Genomic DNA, 26,953 nt, shown 5'->3' with positions numbered 1-26,953 from the left:
TAATGTAAATTGAATTAATCCATTCCTGACCCCTAGCTGATTCTCTAGTTTAACCTTTCTTATATATAGTACATGTCTAATGCACTGTTAAATCTATAAACAAACACTTATTTTCTTAAATTTATGGAACCACTCCCTGTTAGTCTTAAACAAATCACTTTCAGCACTGGGTGTTAGCATCTTCCTCTTTCACATATAATTGTCCCAGATATGCTGTCACCTCCCTATTGCTTTTCCTTTTATCAAATCAACAAGTTTTTCCACCTCTTCGTTTGCCTGTGAACATTGTTTCTTTCACACCATTAGCACATTAGCACTCTTAATGGCCTCTTTATGTTTTATAATTGTGCTAACTGTCCATTTCACCAACAACAAAAGCAAAGAAGAAGAAGAAGAAGAACAACAACAACAACAACAAGAAAGAAAAGGAAAGAAAGACAAGAAGACAACACACAAATATTTACAGCATTGTAAACTGACTCACATTCTCTCCTTTGTTAGTGGCCTGAGAGATGCATTTTGTCATGCTGATATGTCAACATTAAAGGATTGTCAGGTCAGAACTGAAATTTTGTTCAAAAGAATGAAGACATTTTTTCCATGAACAACTTGGTTGAGAACTGAATTGTTCAAGATGGGAGACATTGAAGAACTGAGAACCGAGGTTTGACTGGAAGTGAATATGGAGCTGGAAGTGGAGCCCCAGTCCTCTTTTCAGTAACTAGAACGGAAGTTGTGGGCTGGTGATGTCATTAACTCTCTTGTTCCCTGTGGCTCCATTCCATTTTTCTTTCTGGGCACAAATCCCTATCCAGGCAATCCTATTTAACTTTATATAGAAACAAACCTCTCCCTTCAAATTTTAGATTAAATCACTGTGGGATCCTGAAATTAAAAAAGAAAGAAATGATTTATAATATCATTAAATGAAAGGAGAATGATAAACATAGGATGCATAAGTAAATTAGATAATATGTAAAGGTAAAAGTTTTCTAAAGGAGTTTCAGACTTAAAAAAAAAAAATAGATGAGTTAGGGGGAGATAAAACCTGTAAGCTAAATTCACTATCTTCCCTAAAAGAGAGTTTTCTCATTTAATAAAAGAATACTGGAAATAATAAAAATAAAAGTACCTAAATATGTAAGATGTTGTAAAAGTGATTACTATATTATTTTTTGAGATAGTCTAAAGAAAAGTAAGAGTTCTGGGCATATTACATGAAAATAAAAAATAGGGATAGTTAAAGATGGCTGCCCAGGTAAACACCTAGCCGCAGCTGCACACAACAATTTTTCAATAAAATATAAAATGGACATTACCCAGAACTACAGGAAAGTCGACTGACTGGAAATTCTACAATGAGAAGCAAGGAGAAAACCAGAAGGAAGCGCGGAGGAGCTGTAAAAGCCTAAGGTACGGAGACACACGGCGCACGCGGAGGACTGAGCCGGAGAGGAGGGCGGCTGAGTGCCTGGCTGGCGTTCCCTAACAGGAAGGAGATAAACGCTCTGACTGTGTTGGGCCACAGTTCTGACTGCTCTGAACCCCAGTTCTAGGCCAGACCCCAGGGACCCAGGTTCATCCATAGGGAGCTGGGCTGTAAGGCAGAGCCCCAGGGGAGCGGTGAAAGGAGGTCCTGGCAGCGCGCACATTTCGCGCAGAGAAGGGACGGTTGGCTGTGCCGCGGAATTGCCCTGGTGGGAAGGAGACAGGGGCTCCAGACTGCTCTGAACGCCACTTCCAACTTCACTTCCAACTGAACTGAACCCCAATACCGGGCTCATTGGGGGAGAGCCTAGACTGTTTGGTAGCAGGCGAAAATCGAGGGCACCTTTCTCTCATAGGCATTAGCAGCGAGTATTGAAGGACCCTGAGACCCAGGAGCCGCATAGGGCGGGGCTGACAGAAGCCAAGGCTGTGGCTCCACCCTGAAACTCCGCCCCACCTGTAGCTGCGAAATGCGACAACGAAATAGATCACAAACGAAAGAAATGGAGGACAAAAAGCGACTGGATATAGAGTTCAAATCTACGCTTATAAGGTTTTTCAAGAATTTCCTAGAAAAGATGGATAAGACCTTTGAGGATATGAAAAGAGATCAACTAGAATTAATAAGTAATCAACAAGAAATGATAAGGGATCAATAAGAAATGATAAGGGATCAACAAGAAATAAAGAATACATTGTCTGAAATAAAAAATATTATACAGAGTCCTAAAAACAGAATGGAAGATCGCAAGAATCAAGTCAAAGATTTGGAACATAAAGAGCCAGAAGACACTCCTCCACAGAAGCTAGAAGGCAAGAGAATCCAGAAAATTGAAGATAATGTAAGAAACCTCTGGGACAACCTCAAGCGAACCAACATCAGAATTATGGGGGTCCCAGAAGATGAGAGAGAGCAAGATATCGAAAACATACTGAAAGAAATAGTGACAGAAAACTTCCCCCAGCTGGTGAAAGAATTAGACTTACAAGTCCAGGAAGCACACAGAACTCCAAACAAAAGGAATCCAAAGAGGACCACACCAAGACACATCATAATTAAAATTCCAAGAGCAAAAGACAAAGTGAGAATATTAAAAGCAGCAAGAGCAAAGAAGGTAGTTACCTATAAAGGAGCACCTATACGATTGTCAGCTGATTTCTCAACAGAAACCATGCAGGCCAGAAGGGAATGGCAAGAAATATTCAAGGTGATGAATAGTAAGAACCTACAGCCAAAGATAATCTATCCAGCAAATCTATCACTCAGAATCGAAGGTCAGATAAAGATCTTCACTAATAAAAAAAAGCTAAAGGAGTTCATCAACACCAAACCAGAATTATATGAATTGCTGAAGGGGGTTCTTTCAGAAGAGAAAGTAAATAAAGATAAAAATTATGAACAACAAATACGTAACTATCAACAAGTGAATCTAAAAACCAAGGAAATTTTAAAAAAAAAATCTGATGAACAATATTAACTGTTGAATATAATAGAATCAGAGGTATGGAAGGGGAGTGAACTGACGATTCTTGGGGAAAAGGGGAGAGGGGGATGTGGGAAGAGACTGAACATAAACTGTGCACCTATGGATGAGGACAATGGGGAGTGGGGAAAGGGCAGAGGGTGGGGTGGGAACCTGGTGGAGGAGAGCAATGGTGGGGGGGGAAGGAACATTTGTAATAATATGAACAATAAAAATTTATTTCAAAAAATTGTATTTTGCATAACAAAAAAATAAAAGGAAAAAATAAAAATAAAATAAAAAATAGGAATGATACAAAAAGAACTTACAAGAGGATAAAAATAGTAGTACAAAATATAATTCCCAATTCAAATTCTAGGGCTGTAAAATAGAAATAGGGTGGAATGTCCTTTTATTGGTTTTCTATTGCTGCCATACAAAATTGCCACCCACCTAGTGCCTTAAAAAGCACAAAGTTATTAACTTTACAGTTCTGGATATTAAAAATCTGAAATGGGTCTCACTGGGCTAACATAAAGGCGTCACCAGAGCTGTGAACTTCTGGAGACTCTAGGAGAGGGTTTCCCTGTCTTAACTTGTAGAGGTTGCCTCACAGCCCTTTGGCTCATGGCCCTAGGCTCCAATTTCAAAGCCAGCAGTGGAGAATCCAGTCCTCCTCATACTGACTCACCCTGACCTTACTCTTCTACCTCCCTTTTCTCCATTTAAGACCTGTGATTATGGGTCCAACCAGATGACCCAGAATGATTTCCCTATTTTCACGTAAGCTGATTAGCAGCCTTAATTCCATCTGCTACCTTAGTTTCTCTTTGCCAGGTAACAGAACATGCTACCAGGTTCTAAGGATTATGATGAGGGAATATTGGGGGGTGGGTGTCATTGCTCTGCCTATCACAGTTCAATAATAAGGAAGGTCACTTGCTAGATTAAATCTATTGCGTTTGAGTCACACTTGCAATCAATGTTAAATGTTAAACCAACTACAAGAAAAGAGATGACAAAGGTGTATCATGCCTGGGTAAGGAAAGAGAAGCAGTTTATTAGTACAGTAATTTAATAAATCAGATTTCAAAGAAAAAGAATTAAAATATAAAAATATTAATAAGGAAAATCCAAGTAATAATAAACTAACAACATGGCCATAGAATATGAAAATAACCTGACAATTTTTATTTTAGAATATATAGAGATATTGCAGGCTTCTACATGCTACCGTTAAATCAAAATAGATAAAGTAGACACAGTTCCTAACGAAACTATGGACATGAACACTCAAGTAGATAAAAAATAGCATGGTTCTATCAAGAGAATTAAGTAGCAGGACAAAAAAACAAAACAAAACAAAAACAAAAACATGCTTTCTTTATATGCATACAGATTTTTCCAGAAGGGGATAAAGAATCATGGGATAGCCGAAACCGGTTTGGCTCAGCGGTAGAGCGTCGGTCTGCAGACTGAAAGGTCCCGGGTTCGATTCTGGTCAAGGGCATGTACATTGGTTGTGGGCACATCCCCGGTAGGGGTGTGCAAGAGGCAGCTGGTCGATGTTTCTCTCTCACCGATGTTTCTAGCTTTCTATCTCTCTCCCTTCCTCTATGTAAAAAATCAATGAAATATATATTTAAAAAAAAGAAGTAGTAAAATCTGTTACATTAAAAAAAAAAAGAATCATGGGGTACTGATATACAATAAACACAAATCTAATTTAAAATTAAAAAAACTGTTGGAGTGCCTGCAATGTGTGAGATACACAAAAATGATGAGAAAACAGTCTCTGCCCTGAAGATGCTCAAAGACTAATAAGAGCAGAGGGGAACTGCCGATCAACAGTAACTATATTTACCATGATAAATAAAATACATGGCCCCACTCCGAAAGTGTAAATAAAAGCAAAAAAAGAAAAGAAAGAAAAATGAAGCAAAGGAAAAACTAGTGAACTGAGTTTCTAAGAAATTTGGGGGGGCGGGGGGAAACACAGAGAAGCAAAAGAAATAATAAAATTAAAAGTAGAAAGATAGATACAAAATCGGAATTAAGTTACTCCAATAACTGGTTCTTTGAAAAAAAAAAAAAAAAAAAAAGAACAAACTACACATTTGATTGAAAAAACAATACAATCACCTTTAAAAAAATCTTTATTCATTGACTTTAGAGAAAGAGAGAGAGATAAACATTGATATGTTTTTCTACTCATGCATGCATTCAGTGCTTGATTCCTGTATGTGCCCTGACCAGGGATTAAAACTGCAACGCTGGCATATGGAAACAATTCTCTAACCAACTGAGCTACCCGGCCAGAACCAAGTTAAAACAAACAAACAAACAAACAAACAAATAACAACAACAAAACACAGCATACTAAATAGAAAATTATAAACCTGGCAGGCAAGAAGAGAATACAATACAGCAATAACACAGTAATAAGAAAATTATTTCTTTTAAGAAAAAAATCATGGTCAAATCCAATACTACTCTGTGTTACTTAGCAGGAAACATTCAGACCAGAGAACAAGTATAAAATAAACTTTGCTTGGTTCTCCACAAACCAGCAAATGGAGGTTCTAATGAGTATTCTGGCATTAACCACCATTTCCTAAATTTCACTTTTTTAAGTACACCTTTAAAATAGATTTATTCCACTCTTCATCTGAATCAGTAATGATAGCATGTGATCATTAGTAGCCTCACATGGATCAGACTATAAAGTTAGTATCCTCTCTAAAGTCTATATGGAGCTTTGGCTTGAGGCTCAAGTTCCCTCTCCACTTTGTGGGGAGGGGAAAGGAATTGAGAGAGGGAGAGAAGAAGGAAGGGAATATACTTAGTAAAAAGATGACTCTATGAGTATAAGTGTTCTAGTATCTTTTTTCTGCAAATCCAAAGAATCAACTGAACTCTTCTTAGACCCTTCAGTTTTCTCCAGTGAAAGCTGCTGGCTTAATTAGAGCAGACACACATGCACACACATGAATGCTCTGGGTGACACATCCCTGTGAGTACTTCTATGTCTAACACTTCAGACAATGACCCCAACTGACAATCTGCTGACACTGTCCCAAACTGTTAAAGGGACTGTACCTCTCACACTGATCATAATCTTACTAACCAAATTTAATGTCTTTTAGTGGCAATTTAAACTTTTTATAAAGATAAAAATATTTAAGAACATCTAACCAATAGATATAAGGAAGCAAAAAAGCCAAATAAAAACAAATCACTTTTAAAGAGAAGTATAAGGAGCCAAGGACTGCACAAAACTGTGTAGTCATAGGTGAAACAACCTGGGCCTAAGCCTGTCTCCTCATCAGGCTGCTCATATAATATATCAATCAATGTGTTAATATAAGGAAAGTAAAAGCCCTGAGCCTATAATCAATCTTACTTAGTTTAGTTTCTATTACTATCTATCATCTATCTATCTATCTATCTATCTATCTATCTATCTATCTAAAGAGATAATATGCTAATTGGTCCTAAGGTGTCCCAGTCATGACTGGTCAACAGACTGTGTATGCACAGGAGCCACAGGAGCTGGTGGGTGGGGATGGGGGCAGGGACTTCCGCCCCTAGCAGAGGTGTGCGCCGGCCTGCCCAGTGCTAATGTCACACTGCCTCAGGTGGAGGCATTTCCAACGGAGGAGGCAGGAGCTGGTGGGTGGTGACATAGACAGGGGGCATGCCCGAGCTGCTGCAACACAGCTTGAGCAGGCCCAGAGCGGACACAGGCATTTTTTTATGGTAAAGGGACTGGAGTCTGTGTTGATGAAAACATCTTGGTGGCTGCAGTGGCTGGCAATGGCCACAGCAGCGGGGTGATGGGGGTGGTGCCTTCCCCTGATCAGCCCTGTCGCCTCTGGCAAAGGCAAAGGGAGGCCAGACTTTGGTTTAGGACATCCCCTGAGGGCTTCTGGACTGTGAGAGGGAAGCTGGCTGGACTGAGGGATCCCCCTCCAGTGCAGGAATTTCATGCACTGGGACCCTAGATTTTTATAAAACAGAACAGTTGTAACAATCATTTTTCTCACTGTCAGGTCTTAGTATAACCAAGAGACTTTTCTCCCTATTAGCACACAGTACAAATAATCAGTTATAAAGACCCCATCTCCAGAGCTTAAGTCAAGGCTTTCATGTTAAATTCTAGTCACCTTGTATGGACATGAACTATAATCAGGAAAGGCTATTAGAAACCCAAAGCTCAATATTGGCAAGCTTAACCTTGGAGTCCAAGGAAACCATCTAAAACTCCTCCAACCCACTCTTTCTCCCCTACAACAAAGTGTCCAGTGGTGCATGTCTATTTATACTTAACATCACTCATCAGTACATTTGTTGAATGCCTCAACACCCGACCTTCAAAGAACTCACAGCCAAGAAAAATATGTGTGTAATTGCCAAGTATAAGAAAAATATTTTTGAAACCAGAAATTATGCATTCAAATTAGACTTGTCTCCTTTAAACAATTCCCCTGGGATGCAATGCACTATTCCACTTCTTGGCTCAAACCATCTTTTTTTTAAATTTTTTTTTTGTTATGTTTCTTTATTGATTTCAGAGAGGAAGGGAGAAGGAGAGAGAGACAGAAACATCAATGATGAAAGAGAATCATTGATTGGCTGCCTCCCAAACTCCCCGTACTGGGGATCGAGCCTGCAAGTTAGGCTGTGCCCTTGGCTGGAATTGAACCTGGGACCCTTCAGTCCACAGGCTGATGCTCTACCCACCGAGCCAAGCCAGCTAGGGCTCAAACCATCTTTAGAGTATGCCTCCTAGAATCACTTGAGAGAATGCAGTCTGTCCTTCTGAATAACTTCATTGCTGTCAGAACTTGACCAAGAGGATATTCAATTTTTGGAAACAACCAAAAGTCAGAGTCAAGTTTAATGAATAAGATGCATGATCAAACTAGGTGGCATTATTTGAGTTCAAAATTATATATGATTACAGAACAATAAACCATTTCCTTATATGATTTGTAATCTGACTCAAAAGGAAATTTCAGATATGTAACAAGGGTATAAGGAATGGAATAGATATATGTACAGGGTGGGGCAAAAGTATGTTTACAGTTGTGAGTACATTAAAAAGTTTATTCTTGTATCATTATTTACTAACTAGAGACCTGGTGCATGAAATTTGTGTACTGGGGGGTGCAGTGGGGGGGGGGGGTGTCCCTCAGCCCAGCCTGTGCCCTCTCGCAGTCTGGGAGCCCTCAGGAAATGTCCGACAGATGGCTTAGGCCCGCTCCTGGCAGTCAGACATCCCTCTTGCAGTCCTGGGCTCTCGCAGTCTGGGACCCCTCGCTCCTTATAGCCCAGGCTGGAGAGGCTCCCACCGTGGGCGTTGCACTCACTAGAGCTGCGCTCCCCCTGTGGGAGCACACTGACCACCAGGGGGCAGCTCCTGCATTAAGTATCTGCCCCCTGGTGGTCAGTGTGCATCATAGCGACTGGTTGTTCCACCATTTGGTCAATTTGCTTATTAGCCTTTTATTATACAGGATTATTGTATTATTTTTTATATGAACTGTAAACTTACTTTTGCCCCATTCTGTATATATTTCTCTTTTCCCTAAGTAGCTTCTTTGAAGGATGATACACATTTGGATGTGTAAACTCTGAATAAGGTTGCCTTTAATCAGTTGCAACTCAAAACAGAAGGCTCCTTAGTATATTGAACATACTATGTCATGGGGTGGGGAGACTGTCACTAAGTTAGAGACTAGTATGGCATACAGGAATGAACACAGGCTTCAGAAGGAGATCTATTTGTGTTAGAATCCTGACTTGGCCCCTTATTGCCTGTGTGACTTTAGGGAAGTCACAAGCTATCTAAGACTGTAAAATAAGGCTGATATCTAACTAGCAAGGTTGTTGTAAAGATTCAAGACAATAGATACAAAATACTGACACTGTGCCTGGCATATGGTAGGTGCCCATAAGTCACAGCTATCTATATATATATAAATCCTAAGTGACTGGAATGACGGGTTGCTATGATGCACACTGTGGGGGGCGGGGCTGGTTGGCCAACCTCCTGCAGCCTCTCTCCCTGGCTGGCCCCAGCCCAGATCAGTTTCCCACCACCACCCTGATCAGGGTTAGAACCAGCTGGACCCCCCATCATGCACGAATTCGTGCACTCGATCTCAAGTTACTAATAATAACCTCAGTATAATCAAAATACTTTTTTTTTTTTTTTTTTTTTTTTTTTTTTACTACAGGTGCTTTGAGATGACAGAATGACAGGTAAACAGACATTTGGGTGGTGAGTAGTTCATTCACAGTACTGACATACACTCAATGCTGTGTTTTTTAAAAATAATATGTAAATAATATTTTAAGTAATTGTTAACACTGTGTACAATATTTTTAAATTACATGACACGTGTTACTAGCAGTGTTCTCAGTACACTGACCTTTCACCACTCTCTGAACATACCATGCCCTCCCATGAACTCATGCCTTTGCATACTTTGCACCTTTCCTGCCCTCTGGGCTGACAAAACCCTATAATTATATCCTTCAAGATCAAGCTGTGGAACCTTCCCAGCATGCTCTAGACAAAATTAGTGGCTCTGCCCCTTGTGCTTCCACAGCATTTTGTTCCTGTCTCTGGAATGTCTCATCCTGTGTTGAACTTTAATTTCTCTCTCCATTTCTGCTTCTTCTGGGCTTGAGCATGGAAAGGGACTATGTCCCATTTCTTTTTGTACTCAGAGCACATAGCACATGTCTTGGTACACAGCAGGAACTCGGGAGATATTTGAGTAATGAATGCTTTAAATATGAATCCTTTATAAACAGACTGTTAAAGGCCAGGTAGCTGCCTTTTGTTAACAATTACCAGCAATCACATTTCATTTTTCCTGTCTTCAAATATGAGACAAGATAACTTAGACTCCAGAATAACTTTATAAGTTGAAGCACATGGAAGTTTTTAAACACTACTGACCTCACACCCACTGGAAGAAATCCCTAGAGCCATGGTTGGCAAACTGCAGCTCCCAAGCCACATGCGGCTCTTTGGGCCCTTGAGTGTGGCTCTTCCACAAAATACCACGGCCTGGGCGAGTCTCCTTTAAAGAAGTGGTGTTAGAGGGAGTTTAAGTTTAAAAAATTTGGTTCTCAAAAGAAATTTCAATTGTTGTACTGTTGATATTTAGCTCTGTTGACTAATGAGTTTGCCGACCACTGTCCTAGAGCAAGGTTCCTCTGCTTTTTTCTCAATCCAGCACACCTGTAGGATACACCACTCTTTGTCAGGAGCTCACTGCAGATGACAGAATGCCTAGCCAAGTCCTCACAGCTTTCAAGCACTGCCTGGCTACCAGGGTTGAAGGTCCTTCTTTGAGCCAGCAATTCCACCAAGACAGAAGAAAATCCCAGTGCTTCATAGGGAGGGCAGTGTGCCAACTTAATGTCACCTACTTCCAGATCTCTATCTCTCAGGAACACCTTGGAGTCAGTTTGCCTATACTTCTAACAGTTTGCTAATTCAATGAATAGGCTCCCTAGCCATTAGGAAGCCTCAGGCATGCAAGGAAGGACTTGGTGAGTCCAGTGAATCTGTTTCAGCAAGTCCTAACCTGTGTACTTAAGAAGTAGTTCATGACCAACCAGTTCTATGCCAGATGGAAATAGGCAGAGGGTCATCAGTCTTATGCAATTGAGTGTTGACACTTGTGAATCATTCTCTATCAATGTAGTTTTTCAGAGCGTTGGCAATACAACAGTGAGTTCAGACTGACCAAGATCAAAAGGTAAGAAAGGAGATCTGAAGCCATATCCCATGAATTGGGACCACCAAACCATGATAGTAACTATTTTAAGGTGACCAGAGGTCCTGATTTTTAACAATTTGTCCCGCGTCCCTCTGCATTTAAAAAAAGTCCAAAAATCGGGACTGTCCCGCCAAAAGCAGGACATCTGGTTACCTTAAACTATTGATATTTCTGTGATGCACATAATCCAAGAAGCAAAGGCAGTCACGTCCTTCCTTAGTGTCATCACCTTTCCTATCTCTGCAGTGGAATGGCTGCTTTTTAAAGGAGGGAAGAGAATGAGAGGAAAGAGAACCAGGCCACACACCATCAGGAAAGCAGTGACTGAAAGAAGCAGTTCTAGACTTCTCTCATAGGCTCTGGAGAGTAATTCATTCGTTCATTCCACAAATATTTATTGAGCCAGATACTAGTACTATTCCAGGTATGCATAGTACCATAATGAATGAAGTTCTGGCCTGGCCCCATGGAGCTTATATGAGAGGACTACAGTAGGGGATAATTTAATAAGGGAGACAGGCATTGCTCAAATAAACACACAAATATAAGGGTACAAATAAGTACTATGATGGAAGAATACAGCATGCTACACAAGTAGTACCAAGAGGAATCAAAGGCAGCAATGATAAGGTTTGAGCTGATATCTCAAGGATAAATAGGAGTTAACTAGGTCAGGAGGATAGGAGAAGAGAGGAGAAGAAAACATCCCCAGCAAAGAGTACAGTATGTGCCAAAATCATGGGCTAAGAAGATGTATAACTGGTTCTGAATTAGAGGCAGAAAGCAAGGCAGCAATGATAAGGTTTGGGGTCCTAGCACAAGATATCTCTTGTCTAAACACCTCAGTTTGCTTTCTAGCTGTCTGGAGGGTCCTCTTCCTCATGGATCAAGACTAAAGAACAATGTCAAAAACTAGATGTGCCCACAAGACATGACACACCACCAGCCAAAATAATATATATCAGACTTGCTGATATTCCCTGGCCACTGTCTTAGCAGTCACCACTGTGGGGTAACACCATTCAGTCCCACTGATTCAGGAAAATGGCACCCTATAAAAGATTTTAAAACTTTTCAAGTAGATTTAAAGTGTTGACAAATATGCTGATGATTACTACAAAGCTGTTTAGATACCTAATCTTTCATTGTAATTTTCATATACCAATTTTTTTGAGGGGGGAAGATGCTAGAGGAAAAAATAGTTCAAGATAGTATCTGTGCAGCACTATTTTGCTTTGGCAACTCTGAAAGCCAGTTAGATTACTCCTCAAAGTTCTTTGTGGCTTTTGAATTATCTATTAGCTTATAAAATAGTCCTGAATCTTTCTATTTGTACAGCACTTTGTACTCAATCATTAATTTGGCCTCTCTATCCTGCTAAGAGATTACACTCATTATACAGATAAAATGGACAGATAAACGAGTGGTCCAAGGATGCAAAACAATTCAGGTTTGACATATTTTATCACCTTCACCAAACAATGCAAACACACAAGGCCTGTCCAACTCCAGCACCAATCCTGAAACCCAGCCCTAGCTCCTACAAGCAGCAGAGGAAGACACTACAGTTTGTTTTCAGTAACCTGCTCTCAACAAGACCCTCTATGTAGAGTGCCTTCGAGCCAAAAAAACCATGACTACAGTGACTGGGACTTTGTCACTACAGACCCAAATATGAACTCAGCAGTGCTCAAAGAGGAACAAAAGCACCTAGGAAGTCACAATAGCTTGCAGCTTAAAATGTTTCCGTCCCTAAGAAGACAGCATTCCCATTCCCAACACACTCTATGTCTTTCTCCCTCCCACCTCAGACTTTCTTTCATCCCTCACAAGAGGCCCAGATAGTGAGTTCCACTGGGCTCCCACAGTATAATATTGAACAGTGCTGTAAACTGTCTACTAGTATTTACATGCCTTTCTCCACCCCCAAGCTGGAACCTCCTAGCATCTGAAGCACCTGGCATAAGACCGAGCATACAAAAGGTTTATTGAGTGCATGGCTTCCCACCAACAAATAAGAGAAATAAGTACACCCTTCATAGAGTAGGGGGCTTTAGAGATCAATTAGGCCAACCCCTTATTTTTCAGATGAGCAGAGAATCACCTAGTTACATATGGCTTTGTCTCCAATCCCGGTCTGATTTAGTTCCCTAATATTTCTTAAGTGGGTACTATTTGTCAGACATGATGGGAGGTGCTGGGATAGTGAGAGGATCAGGAGATGGTCGCTGCTTTCGGGGGCTCATAGCCTGAGGGAGGGAACAGTTACAGAACATTTGGGCAAGTGGAGGGACAGATGCTTGATTCTTTAGCCAGTGTTCTCTCCATATTGTCCACTGTTATTCCCCCACTATCTGGGGGAATATTGCAGGGAAATAGAACAGCAATATCTACTTCCTGCAAATAAACTTATAGTGAACATATGAGCAAACCCGCATGGAAAACTGTCAGGTTCACCCCCAAAGGCATTATGTAAGGTATTGCCATACTCTGGCACAGACTCCAAGGATTCAACGTTTCAGATATCAGATATCGGCCCCACAAAGAAGCTAACAAGGGAGAAATGGGCTTACCTCCAAGGAAACCTCAAAGGCTGAGGGGTGTTCCGGCAAGTGAAATGGCCCTTGTGAGAATAGGGGGGAGGCAGAGCAGTGCGAAAAGCTGGAACTGAGAGGGGGAAGTTGGGACAGCAATAAGAGAGGGCATACTAAGAAGAGCGGGGATCCCTCGGGGCCAGGCAGGGGACCTAGCCGGGAGAGTCTAAACTGTGCCGCAGGCCAGAGGATTGAAAGTACAGGGCTCGGGAGGAGGAATCGGGCCAGAGCCCAGACAAACTGTTTTCCCAGAGAGTCTCTCGCACCCGCAGGGAAGCTCAGGCAGGCGCCCGGGGCTGCAGGTGCCCTGCCTCTCGCTGCAGCTGAGCACCGCTGCGCCTCCCTAGAGCCGAGCCCGCAGCGCCTCACCTCGGGTTGAAGTCCTGGAAGAGGCCCCTCAGGTTCATGGCGGAGAACTTCACCGCGAGGCCTCCTCCTCCCCCCGCCCCCCTCCCTCGCAGCCTGTGCTTTACAACGGGTTCATGGTGCCCGCGCCAGCCGCGTCCCCGCTGCTGCCGCCTGCCACCCTGAGAAACCAGAGCCACCGCCTCCTGCCCCTCCTTCCGGGCTGCCGTACAGCAGGCGCGCATGCGCTCTAGGCCCCGCCCGAAGAGCCTGGGTCTTGAGCTATGCCAGTCCCTGACCCTTTCCCTTACTGGCAGGCTGAGGAGACTGTGGGGTCTAGAGGCTGGAGTCCTAGGGAGGGGCGGAGAGCCCAAGGAGGACGCAGACTTGCGGGGAAGGAGCGGCAGCTTAGGAGGCCTACAGTGAGGTCTTCCAGGACACCTGCCTTGACCCATGCTGCCTTCTGAACATTTCCTCTAGTGAGTACTCAGGCTCCTGGGGGAAGGGAAGAAGTGGCCAAAGGTGAAAGTTGCATGTTGGCGATCTTATCCCAGGCTGCACTGCTTAGATGGGTCAGTAACTCCAAAGTCTGCTTCTCAACTTCCCTCCCAAGGCGCAGACCAGCTCAAAGGGATATGCTGGCTTACTCAAACTCAGGTTACCTTGCACCAAAGTTACCTTCCCTCTCTAAGGCCTTCCCCTACTGGGTTGCCTCTCCTTTAGAAGCAGATATTCACGGGTGGGGGTGGGGGGTGCCCGAACTGGAAATCTGGCAATCATCCTTGCTTTGCTAACCTAATTCAGAGACTCCTTGGCTCCTGCCTAGACTTTTTGGTCACCTTACGTCTGGTCTCTTTCACCACTGCAGACCATCTATTTAAACTCCTAGGTTCATCTTCATTGGACCAGTCAACATCTTTGAGCCTCAATTTTTCTCCTCTGCAGAGATAATAAAATCTACTTTCTAAACTTGTTGGGAACATTCCACAACAACTTGCAGGACACACTCACTGTGTGATATACACTAGGTGCACTAAGAATGCTATTGTTGTCTGGTGCTCTTACAGTTGTCTGCCTCCTCAAGGAGTCTATTTACTTTTGGAATTGGAGATCAGGACAAACTCACAGCAGGTCACTTAGCCTACCTTCTTCATTTCCTTCCGGGTGATTTAAGAGTTTTCCATAAGCATAGCAATACTTTAGACATTACTCTGGTATTATGGATAATAGCCGTTGTTACAATACTATAGTTCCATGAATGGTAATTTTATACAGGTTAGCCCTGAGGCAGCTTCAGAAGATCACAATGATGATAGTCATACTCTGGTGTGATGTATAACCTTTCTTCTGAGAACTTGAAAACATTTCACAGGTAGTAATTTGGCTTCCCAAACCCACTGGGAAATGGGTGTTATTATATGAGCTTGTTTTAAGGATGAGTAATCTGAATCAAGTTTGTCAGCTGCTGAAGCACCAGAGTTTTTGGTCCACCTCCCCTGCCTATCCTTCAGGAAGAGTCAACCAACCCTGAGGAGGTTCCCAATAAACATTTAAATACAAGATAGAATTCCAAGGCACAGAAAAACTTGTAGAATGTGCCCTGAGCCACCCAGTTAGTAGGGATGTAGGATTAAAGATGCAAATGGGGTCTGGCTGAACTTGCAACCCACACTCTGCTACAAAGAGTACATGACAGTGGCTAGCACCATCTTAATTACCGTCGGACTCACCCTAAAAAGGCATTAAGGAGTAAAATTGTCTGTTAAGACACTTAAATAACAGGCATTGTTGCCCTTTCAAAAGTTTCACAGAGACCAGGAAAGCTTTCAGTGTCCTCAGAGCCTTGATGGCAGGTACTACTTTGATGAGGTCACAGGGACTCACACAGCTAAACCGACTGCTCTTCAGGACCATAGTAAGCCCAGAGATGACCAGGTTGGGGGGTACTGTTTAGCCTAAGGAATAGGACATGCATACACAACAAATTGCCCATGTATTCTTTTGCTCTGACAAACCAAATTGCCAAGGAGAGCCCTGTCCATGAGGATATCTACACTAATAAAAGAAAAAGATGAAAATTGACTGTACCGCTGTGATGCCCACCAGCCAATCAGGAGTGAGTATGCAAATTAATCCAACAAAGATAGTGGGTTAATTTGCATACATGGGCACCTAGTGGTCTGGGTCTGGGGAACATCCTGGGATTCAAGCCTCTTCGAGCCTGTAAGCCAGCATGTAGGCCCTGAGTGGCTGGGGTCCCAGAACACCCTGGCCAGGAATGGCCTACAGTCGCTAGCACCAAGCAGCCAGGGTCCCGGTACAAGCAACCGGGCACACTAAGCACAAGTGACTGCAGGGTGGGGTGAGAACTTCTGCCCCATGGCCACTTGCATGTGCACCTGTGTCAAGTAGCCTGGGTCCACGCCCCCAAGCCTGGCGGACACAGCAAACATATGGCTGGAGGGCTTGGCATGCCCCCAGTGGCTGGGGACATGCTGCTAGCCCAGTGGACACAACACATGGAATCCTCTGTGCATGGGATGCAGAGGAAACACCTTTTCTTTTTTTAAAAAAATATTTTATTGATTTTTTATAGAGAAGAAGGGAGAGTGATACTGTCAGAAACATTGATGAGAATCATCGATCAGCTTCCTCCTACACATTCCCCACTGGGGATGTGCCCCTAACCAAGGTACATGCCCTTAACAGGAATCAAACCTGGGACCCTTCAGTCTGCAGGCTGATGCTCTATCCACTGAGCCAAACCAGTTTGAGCGTAAACAACTTTTCTGACTGCTCATTGGCTAAGCTCCCCTATATACCACCACTTGCAGTGTTCTTGGTAACTTGGTTAATAAGAATCCAAGAAGGTGATCTAGGGTTTTTCCACCTCACTCCTGGAGAAAATAATCAAGGTCCACTGCTGGAAGAGCTAAGAAATGTCATATCCTGCCCTAGCCAGTTAGGCTCAGTGGATAGATCCTTGGCCTGCCAACCACAGGGTGTTGATTCAATTCTGATAAAGGGCATGTACCTAGGTTGCAGGCTGCTCCCTGGCCCAGATCAGGGCTCATACAGGAGGCAACCAATCAAAGTGTCCCTCTCACAATGGTGTTTCTCTCTGTCTCTCCCTCTTTCTCTCTTCTACACTCTAAAAATCAATATCCTCAGGTAAAGACAAAAACAAACAAACAAACAAACAAACAAAAGAAATGTCATATACTATGAAAGACACATCTTGAAAATGCCTAAAGAAAGTTGTAATTTTTTCATGGTTAAGGGACTGGAGTCCGTGTTGAAAGAAACACCTTGGAGACTGTGGTGGCTGGCAGTGGCTGTAGCAATGGGGTGATGGGGCTGGCGCCTTCCCCTGATAAGCCCTCTTGCCTCCCACAGAGGGAGGCCAGACTGTGGTTTAGGCCCTTTCCCCATGGGAGTGGGCCTAAGTTGTCAGTAGGACATCCCCTGAGGGCTCCCAGTCTGTGGGAGGGGGCAGGCTGGGCTGAGGGACATTCCCCAAGTGCATGAATTTCATGCACCAGGCCCCTAGTATGACAATAATAGGACTTAACCAAAGCCTCACATACCGAATTTTCCATAGTATTTGTACCTCTCTGCTTCAAATTAGCTGCGATTTATGGAAAGCAAAGTTGTCCTGTGGCTCACGCCCCTGGGCAGGCTGGAGGTCAGGCACATGGCAGGTCAGCAGTCTCCTACAAAGTACCAACAGGGACTGTACTCTCTTGCATCCACATGTGGGTGTCTATGGGTCTATGGAGTCCTTGATAGGTCCTCTGGGAGCTGGGCAAACATGGCTTTGCCTCTGATTTGCCTTGTGGATACCCTCTGTGTCACACACTACATCCTTCCACCCTGCCACGAGCCCACCCCTATCCTTATAACAAATCCCAGCAAAGGGACCAAAGGCAGGCTAAAACCTGGGGCCAATTACTCTCCCAAGACAGCTTCCAAACATATCCTATTTCCCAGAAAATAAGACAGTGTCTTATATTAATTTTTGCTCCCAAAGATGTGCTAGGTCTTATTTTCAGGGGATGTCTTATTTTTCCATGAAGAAGAATATGGTACACATTTATTGTTAAATGAAAATAAAGGAAATTTAATACCTGTATATGGTACGGTAGTACGGTAGTTGTCAACACAAACCAGACAAACTGTGAATCCTACAGTATCAAGAATTTACTTATTTATTCAATGACAATCATATCATCATCTTCTGGAACATCATCATAACAATCCAATTCCTGAATTTCCTGGTGAATTTCTTGTGACTCCATTTCTTTGAGAATCAGAGGACCAAATCTCTCATGTTTAGCAAAAGCACTGTCTTTAAATGAGTACTTCTTGTCAAGGTAGCCTGCTCGCAGTGCATTTGCAATGCAACTGTCAGTGATTTTCTCCCATGAATTCTTCACCCAAGTCACAACTTCTTGCAGTTTAGGTTTCACAAAGTTTCCACGCTGATTTCTCTCCATTCTATTTTCAATGTAGTCATTAATTTCCATGCACAAATTGTCTTTGAATGGCTTGTTTATTGCAATATCAAGAGTCTGGAGATAGGCTGTCATTCTTGCGGGAATCATTATCTGATCTATTTTCCTTTCATGAAGAAATGTCTTCATGTCTTTAGTGCGGTGAGTGCTGGCTGCATCCCAGACTAGCAGACCACTAGCATAACAAGTGGCAGCATTAAATCGACCCACTTCCTTATAACTGCTTGTGTGGCCCAGGCTTTTTCAGTTTCAAGAATAAAAATGCCCAAAACACGTTCAATCTTTTCCTTCTTGCCCTTAGAAATGATTAAAGGTGGGATTTTAGTGCCATCCAGACGAATTGCCAAAATACAGGAAACACGTGCACTTTCGTAAGCAGTGGAGGGAATGTACCCTAAGGAGGCACCCCGCTGTTCAATTGTTGTTTGAGATGATTGGCCCATAAACACTGTAGTTTCATCCATAGCAATCATGTTGGAAAGATTGTATTTAGAGAAGTCAGCATCATCAATAAAGGACTTGAATGCAAGTGCTCGCTTAATAACTTGAGTATCTTCCAACCTAAATAATGTTGTAGATCTTCTTAAAGACAGTTCATTTCACTGAAGGAAATTATCCAGCCAGTGTTGTGATGCTTTGAAGACTTCGGGGGCTATGTCAAACTGTGGTGCCATTGCAAGGGCAAATTCTTGAATCTGAGCCCTATTTACAACCAAAGCCTCTGCTCTCCTGTCAACAACCCATTCACAGATCAGGTCTTCCAGCTCGGAAAATAATGGTTGCCGATCTGATCCACACTTGCACTTTTTAGCATTTCCCTTGTCCACTTGTTCAATGAGGTTACCATACTCTGCTCACCATTTTCGGACCAATCAGATACTCAACATCTTCTCTTTGCAGAAAGCAGTAAGATTTTGGCCCCAAGAGTCTTCCATGATTCCTTTCTTGTACTCCACGGAGTAGCTTTTTCTTTTTGCGCTCATTTCTAGGGGTAAAAAAAAGGAATTGGGGTATCAAGGTGGGGGGAGGGGGATCACTCAAAATGACACAGGGGGGATTAGAGGGGGGAATCAAAATGGCACAGGAGAATCAGAGGGGGGGTTTTTACCATTTTAGTAACCCCTTTTGATCCTCCTGTGTCATTTTGATTGCCCCCTCTGATCCTCCTGTGTCATTTTAAGTGATCCCCGTCCCCCCACCCCTGTGCCACTGAACACCTTCACCAGACATCCCCCCTACTCTTTTATCAGACATTTACCCCCTGGGGACTGCCTGAGGACTGTCACTGGGCTTGCTGGGGCCTGGATCTGGGCTGGAGCAGGGTCTGCCACTGACTGAGAATCTTCAGTTATCATGAGGGCGTCCGCAAGCATCAGGTAGCGTTACCAGAGACAGACCAGCACTCACCACCTTCGCTGAGTCCGTCCGCTCTAATCTTCCTGTTCTTCTACACGCATCTTTGAAAGTCTCCTCTTCTCTCCCGCCCCGTGCTCACAGCTCACTCTGACCTCCGCTCCGCCTCCACACAGAAGTGATGTCAGGACTCCGCCTAAGGTCACTGGTTGCTAGACACCAGTCGGGGCGGCCCTAGTGACCAGGTTACGGTAAATTAATATTCATTCTGAGACAGAGCCTAGGGGGGGCCTTATTTTTGGGGGGTTGCCTTATATTTCACTCAGAAGGAAACCTGTAAGTAGGTCTTATTTTCGGAAGATGTTTTATTTGGGGGGAAACACGGTAGTTCCTGCAGAGGAGTTTATGTGAGAGCCAGGCAGGAGGTCAGCGCCTTGCCCAAAAGCCTGGAGTTCAGAACAGGCTATAGTCCTGGCAGAAGAATGGTGATTTCTCATGGGAGCAGGACCATGACTGAGATCCATCACACCAGCCACTCATGGGGCAGGCTCAGGGCATCTAAAAAATTTCAGAACATTCCTACTGATAGGCAGTTGAATTCCTGTGTGCTTTGCCCCACCTTCATTAGGACTGGCCATACAACTGGGTAGTGTGCATTTGTAGAGGTTACATTATAGTTTACTGTACCTTAAAAAGGCCTCCCTGAAGGACCTAGGAAATTCTCAGGATGTCCAAGCTGTTCCTGCCCTGTGGTCCATAGCCTCCTTGTGTGAGCACTAACTCACAGCAATCAGTTTCCTCCAGTAATGGGCATTTGGTTTTCCTACTTTCATCCTGCAGTGCCCCACAGAGTTCTGGTCCTGGCACTTGTCCCAAAGGCAATCATTTTATGATATCCCAAGGGTTCCAGCTCACTTCCTGCTGCCGCTTCCCTCAGTTCTTCCACAGGCCAGCCCAGGGCAGATCAGATGGAATCTGGCGGGTACTCCTCTTTCCAACTCTCCTGGGAATGCTGAGCCTCTTCCAAGCCTGCATCCCTCGACCCAAAGCTCTCCTTTTCCCAGGTCCTTTTCAAATCCTCACTTGGCTCTCAGGTATCTGTGGCCTGGGTGGAGGCATCCTGACGACCATGTGCTACAGCCCTTCCTCTGCTCAAATTGCCTGTTTGGAACACAAGGTCCAAGCTGGTTTTGTGGGTGACTGACAAGGCACCCCTGCCACCCTCTCTGCCTCAAGCTTATCCTCTGACATCAATCCCTAATAATCACCTGAATAAGACCATCAGTTTAATCAAGCATTTGAGCATAACAAAGGAAATTATTTGAAAACTAGTGGCCCAGTGCATGAATTTGTGCACATTGAAAGAAAATTAATTAGAATAAATATTTTAATATCACTTTTCACCCTTTCTCTATAATAGAAATGTCAACCAAATTTAATCAACAACGACAGATGGAAACACATGTGCAATTGGCCTCAGCAAGATTATATATATATATATATATATATATATATATATATATATATATATATATATATTTAATTTGACCTGCTTTCTGTTTTAGCTAAACTCTTTCCAGCCCAGTGAAGACTTCTCTTTCAGGTAACTGTCAGCAACATAGCAGTAAATATCAATATGAAGCAGATTATTATTGTAGATTATTCAGGGAGAACAAAGGGTAAAATAATTTTTTTGTTTTAATTTTATTGTTTAAAGTATTACAAATAGCAGTACAGATGTCCTCTTTTCTCCCCCATTGACCTTCCCCCAGCCTCCCCTACCCCCTGGCACATGCCCTCACCCCCCTCCCAGATCTTGCGTCCATTGGTTATGCTTATATGCATGCATGCAAGTCCTTTGGTTGATCTCTTACCTCTCCTCCCCAACCTTCTCCAGCCTTCCTGCTGCAATTTGACAGTCTGTTCAATGCTTCTCTACCTCTCTATCTATATTTTTGTTCATCGGGTTATAATTTTCTTTATTATCCATAGATGAGTGAGATCATGTGGTATTTTTCTTTCATTGTCTGGCTTATTTCACTTAGCATAATGCTCTCCAGTTCCATTCATGTTACTGCAAATGGTAAGAATTCCTTTCTTTTTTATAGCAGAATAGTATTCCATTGTATAGATGTACCATAGTTTTCTAATACACTCATCTGCTGATGGGCATTTAGGGTGTTTCCAAATCTTAGCTATTGTAAATTGTGCTTCTGTGAACATAAGGGTGCATATATTCTTTCTGATGGTATTTTTTTATTCTTGGGTTATATTCCTAGAAGTGGTATTACTGAATCAAATGGCAGTTCCATTTTTTAAATTTTTGAGGAAACGCCATACTGTTTTCCACAATGGCTGCACCAGTCTGCATTCCCACCAGCAGTGAAGAAGGGTTCCTTTTTCTCCACATCCTCACCAGCACTTGTCGTTTGTTGATTTGTTGATGATAGCCATTCTCACAGGTGTGAGGTGGTACCTCATTGTTGTTTTGATTTGCATCTCTTGGGTGATTAGTGACTTTGACCATGTTTTCATATGTCTCTTGGCTTTCTGAATGTCCTCTTTCAAAAGTGTCTATTTAGGTCCTTAGCCCATTTTTTTGATTGGATTGTTTATCTTCCTTTTGTTAAGTTTTATTAGTTCCCTGTAAATGTAGGGATTAAGCCCTTATCAGAGATAACATTGGCAAATATGTTCTCCAATGCAGTGGGCTTTCTTGTTGCTTTGTTTATGGTTTCGTTTTGCTGTGAAGAAGCTTTTTATTTTTATATAGTCCCATTTGTTTATTTTTCTTGCACTAGAAGCTGTGTCTGTAATGATATTGCTACAACATATGTTTAAAATTTTGCTGCCTACAGAGTCTTGTAGGACTTTTATGGTTTCCCATCTTACATACAAGTCCTTTAGCCATTTTAAGTTTGTTTTTGTGTATGGTGTAAGTTGGTGATCTAGTTTAAGTTTTTTGTATGTATCTGACCAAATTTCCTAGCACCGTTGATTAAAGAGACTGTTTGACTCCATTGTATGCTCTTGCCTCCTTTGCCAAATATTAATTGAGAATAATGGCTTGGGTCAATTTCTGGGTTCTCTATTTTGTTCCATTGGTCTATAAGTCTGCTCTTGTGCCAGTACCAGACAGTTTTGAGAACATGGCTTGGTAATATAGCTTAAAGTCTGGTATTGTGATCCCTCCAACTTTGTTCTTCTTTCTAGGGTAGCTGTGGCTATTTGGAGTCTTTTTTTCTTTTTAAATTCCAGATGAATTTTTGGAGAGTTTGTTCCCTTCTGGCCTGATGTGTTTCTGTTGAGAAATCAGTCACTAGTCTGAGGGGGGATCCTTTGTAGGTAACTTTCTGTTGCTCTAGCCACTTTTAAAGATTCTTTTAAAAATATATATATTTTATTGATTTTTTTACAGAGAGGAAAGGAGAGGGATAGAAAGTTAGAAACATTGATGAAAGAAAACCATTGATATGCTGCCTCTTGCATATCCCCTACTGGGGATGTGCCTGCAACCAAGATATATGCCCTTAACTGGAATTGAACCTGGGACCCTTGAGTCTGCAGGCTGACACTCTATCCACAGAGTCAAACCAGTTAGGGGAAGATTCTTACTTTGTCATTGGTATTTGCCAATTTAATTATAATGTGCCTTGGCCTCAGTCTTTTGGGGTTTATTTTGTTTGGTACTCTGTGAGCTTCTTGGACTTGCATGAGTTTCCCCCCCCCCCCCTATATCAGGGAAGCTTTCTGTCATTATTTATTCAAACAGGTTTTCTATTCCTTGTTCAGTTTCCTATCCTTCTGGGGCACCTATTATGTGGATGCTGTTTTGTTTCATATTGTCCCAAAGTTCCTTTAGGCTCTCCTCCTGTTTTTAAAGTTTGTTTTTTTTTTTTTCTAGATGCTGCTCTGCTTGTGTATTTTTTCCTACCTTGTTTTTTAGCTCACTGATGTGGTCCTCCACTTCTTCCAGTATACTTTTGATGCTTTATATTTAGTTCTTTATTGCAGTGATATCATTTTTCATTTTTTCTTGGTTCTTCTTCATTTCCTCTTGGTTCTTACACATATTGTTGAATTTGTCTTCTAACCTTTTCAGCAACCTTATGACCATTTCCCTGAACCCTTTCTCTGAAATATTGCTTGCCTCAATTTTGTTTACTTCCTTTTCTGGTGATGCCTCTTTTCTTTCATATGTGGGCTGTTTCTTTGTTTTCCCATGTTTGCTCCTCTCTAGGTGTCTGGTTATGTAGCTCTCTCTCCTGCATTGGCTCCAGGGAACAGCAAAGGCATGGGCTCTGTTCCTTCAATAATGCTGTTGCAGGGTTTCCCGAGCTTACAAGTGGGAGGTCACTTGCCAAGTCATAGAGCTGAGAAGTAGCAGTGACAGGAGACTCCCAACTTCATTGGCTCCAGAACTCAGGGCTCTCTAGTGAGGCTGTTCGCCTGGAAGTTGGTATCCTATTGATGTTTTGTAGCAGCAGTAGCTTCCCTATAGGTGAGCAGGGCAAGCTGGGAGACTACTTCCATTCACTACAACAGGAATCTGAAGCCCAGCGGTGCCCAAGTAGGCAAAAGGCCGGCAAGTCCAGGCACCAAAGAGTAAAATATTTAACTGAAGCAGTATGTGACTAAATTCTTCACAGTGACAAAACCTGAAGTCATTTTCAAGATCCACCATTTCTTTCTTCTTTTCACTTGGGTCAGTCTCTAAGCTTACTAAATCTCCATTTTCTGGCTAATGAAAAGAAAATAGGATTCCACCCAGTCTCCTATCTACCTACTCCAGGACTTCTGTGAAGATCAAATGAGGTGAGGCACAGGAAAATGCTTCACAGACATTTGGTTAAAATGTGAAATGTTTGCATCTGGCTATAAAGCATGTTGTGTTCCTGGGCTGAAGAAATGAAAGAAGGCTAGTCATCGCTATGGAGAGGAAGCAGGGTGTTGCTATGTGATGTCATTACCCGGTGCCCACAGCCACTGTTTTCTGGCTGGGCTGGGCTAAGCTGTGGACCACATTTTGCACCATGGGGTCTCAGCAATGTTGGCTGTAATTTGGTGGGCTTTTGTTCTGGGGTGGTGGTAGGACCTGTGTCCCACACGGGGGAAGCTGAGTGTTGCTTTGTGGGAGGCAGGTCTGTGGTGCCATTTCTCTGTAAGTGGCCAGTGTGCATCACGGCAGCTCCTGCACTGAGTGTCTGTTTCCTAGTGGTCAGTGTGTATCATAAAACCAGTTGGATGGACACTTAGCATAGCATATTAGCCCTTTGCATATATAGAAAATAACTTGCAGTCACAGTGATTAGTCACATGGTCACATGACAGTGATTATTATTTATCAATCACTAGGGCACTCACCAGGTTGATACCTCACATCCTAGCAGCTCTGCCTGAACCACACTGGCTGAAAGGGGATATTCTTCCAAGGGCCGTCATGTAAAGATAACTGCATATGAACATCATTACTGGAAACTGGGTGGTTGTCTGTGGGGACACAGGCAAAGTAAAACCAAGATGTGCATACTGGGGCCAGAGTGGAGAGAGAGTGAGCAGCAGTGGCGATGGGGGCAATGATGAGGGCCCCAGAAGAAGGACACCACCATGCCAACAGGGCCAGTTGGCTGTTGGCCTCCTTACCACCACTCATCACAGCACTGAGGGGTAGATTGGAGTGGCTCAGGAGCCTAGGGATGCAGGAGGAATGAAGGAATTCCTGTAGCTAGCTTCCAGTGGGCCGGCTCCTTTTTTGAGCACCCACATCCCTGTCCAGGGCCTTAAAAGAACACAATCTGGCATCTCACTTCTCAAGGGAAAATTTGCATGGCTTAAGTCCCTGGGTGAGCTAGCACAGCGCTCTGTGTCTTCATTCTCATGGCTTGAGAATGAATCCACGGACCCTGTGCCACCTTCTGTAGCAATGGTTGTGACAAACAACACTGCTGATCAACATTCAGTGGCAAAGGGTCGTCACACAACCCTTGCTAAGTACAAGAGACCTGGCAATGCAGGGTCCCCATTCATTCAGGGAAGAGGAAGATAAGGTGAGGATGAACACTTGACATCTCCCAGTCGACAGTTGCATGGTAGAGGATCTAAAATGCAGCTGCTATAATCTGTAGTGAAGAAAAAAATAAAAACCTTCATTTCTGGGAAGACTTTCTCAGAAAGTCACATTTCTCTTGAAATTCTCCACCCTTTTCCAGTGCCTCCCTGCTGTGTGAAAGGTGCTTCAAATCCACCATCACATGAATTTTCAAACCATTCTACACTTCTCAGCAGATAGGGCTCACCCCCTTCATTCCAGAGGACCTTTCTGCACTTTCCATAGCAATACTCCCTGAAATCTCATATGGCTGTGGATTTTTTCCTTTCTTCCTGTGCAAGATCACAATATCCATCTGTGAATCTCTGCTGCCTCCCACATTTCTGAATGTACATGAAGAAGGAAACTGGTGTATATTGGATTTACAGTGGTTAGTAATTTCTAGTATAATTTTTGACACCAGACTCTAACAATCTCTCCTTTGAAAATGTGTTTCTCTGATCAATCAAAGATCTTGCAGCTCAATTACAAACTAAATAGTAAAAAAAATGAGCCAAAACGGCTGCTTGGTGAAATTCCCTCCTAAAGGATAGACTATTCTTTTTGGGTGTGGACTCTCAACAACAGAGTGCAATCGACACAAAGCCCCTAGAGTTCCAGTCCAATACCAACTCCTTTCCTCTTTGCAGCTACCTTCCATTAAAATTACCTATTTTCCTAATGTCATTTCACTAATATCCAGCATTTGTTTACAGTTGGCAAAGGTAAACTGAAGGTAACTGTAATACATTTTCAATTCAATGGAGTCAGCCCTGGCATTCCCCAGCCAGGGAGAAGAGTGCATGTCCAGTAACTTAAGGGCATTGCTTCAAGGAGCAATACCCTTATTCCTCTGGAAGTCCTTGTAGGTAATGGGGATAAAACAGCTATCTCTTCACTGTGTTCTCCTGCAATGAGACAGAGGAACAGGACAGACACCCTTCTCTTCCTGACTGGGGTGGATTTTTCTCTCTGGTTTATACATGATTCAGAAGGAAATTCAGAGAAGTTCTCCATTTCAGACTTTTACATTCAAGATACACCATCTGCAGAGCCTAGCCACTGCCACCACCCAGCTCAGGCCATTTATACTTGAGTGCTGTCCCCTGGAACCCCACTACCCATCCCATTCTTTTACTTGTTCTACAGAACTTAGGGGACACTTCACCACCTTCCTCATATGACTGTGGATCCTAAACTATCACCCTGTGGGTGGTTGTGCCCACTACTGACACAGGACCTTCCAGAGGACATAGGCTTGGTAAATGTCTGGGGATTAAATGAACCATTGAGCAGGGGCCATCTT

The 26,953-nt window shown here is 42.9% G+C and overlaps 1 protein-coding gene across 2 annotated transcripts in view; it reads right to left on the bottom strand.

The window, feature by feature from the left end:
• Positions 1-13,868, bottom strand: part of TMEM185A (transmembrane protein 185A) — a 35,012-nt gene extending 21,144 nt beyond the window's left edge. Inside the window, exon 1 of one of the 2 annotated variants that reach the window (XM_084871212.1) lies at positions 13,717-13,868. In XM_084871212.1, the coding sequence (XP_084727338.1) occupies positions 13,717-13,754 (38 nt within the window). In that variant the 5' untranslated portion in view covers positions 13,755-13,868. The remainder of the gene's footprint in view (positions 1-13,716) is intronic. The other variant, XM_084871211.1, reaches the window with a different exon arrangement.
• Positions 13,869-26,953: the final 13,085 nt, after the last annotated feature.

This window comes from Pipistrellus hanaki (assembly GCF_964339955.1).
Source record: "Pipistrellus hanaki genome assembly, chromosome: X".
In the NCBI taxonomy this organism is placed as follows: domain Eukaryota; kingdom Metazoa; phylum Chordata; class Mammalia; order Chiroptera; family Vespertilionidae; genus Pipistrellus; species Pipistrellus hanaki.
This window is presented reverse-complemented; position numbering and strand designations above follow the sequence as displayed.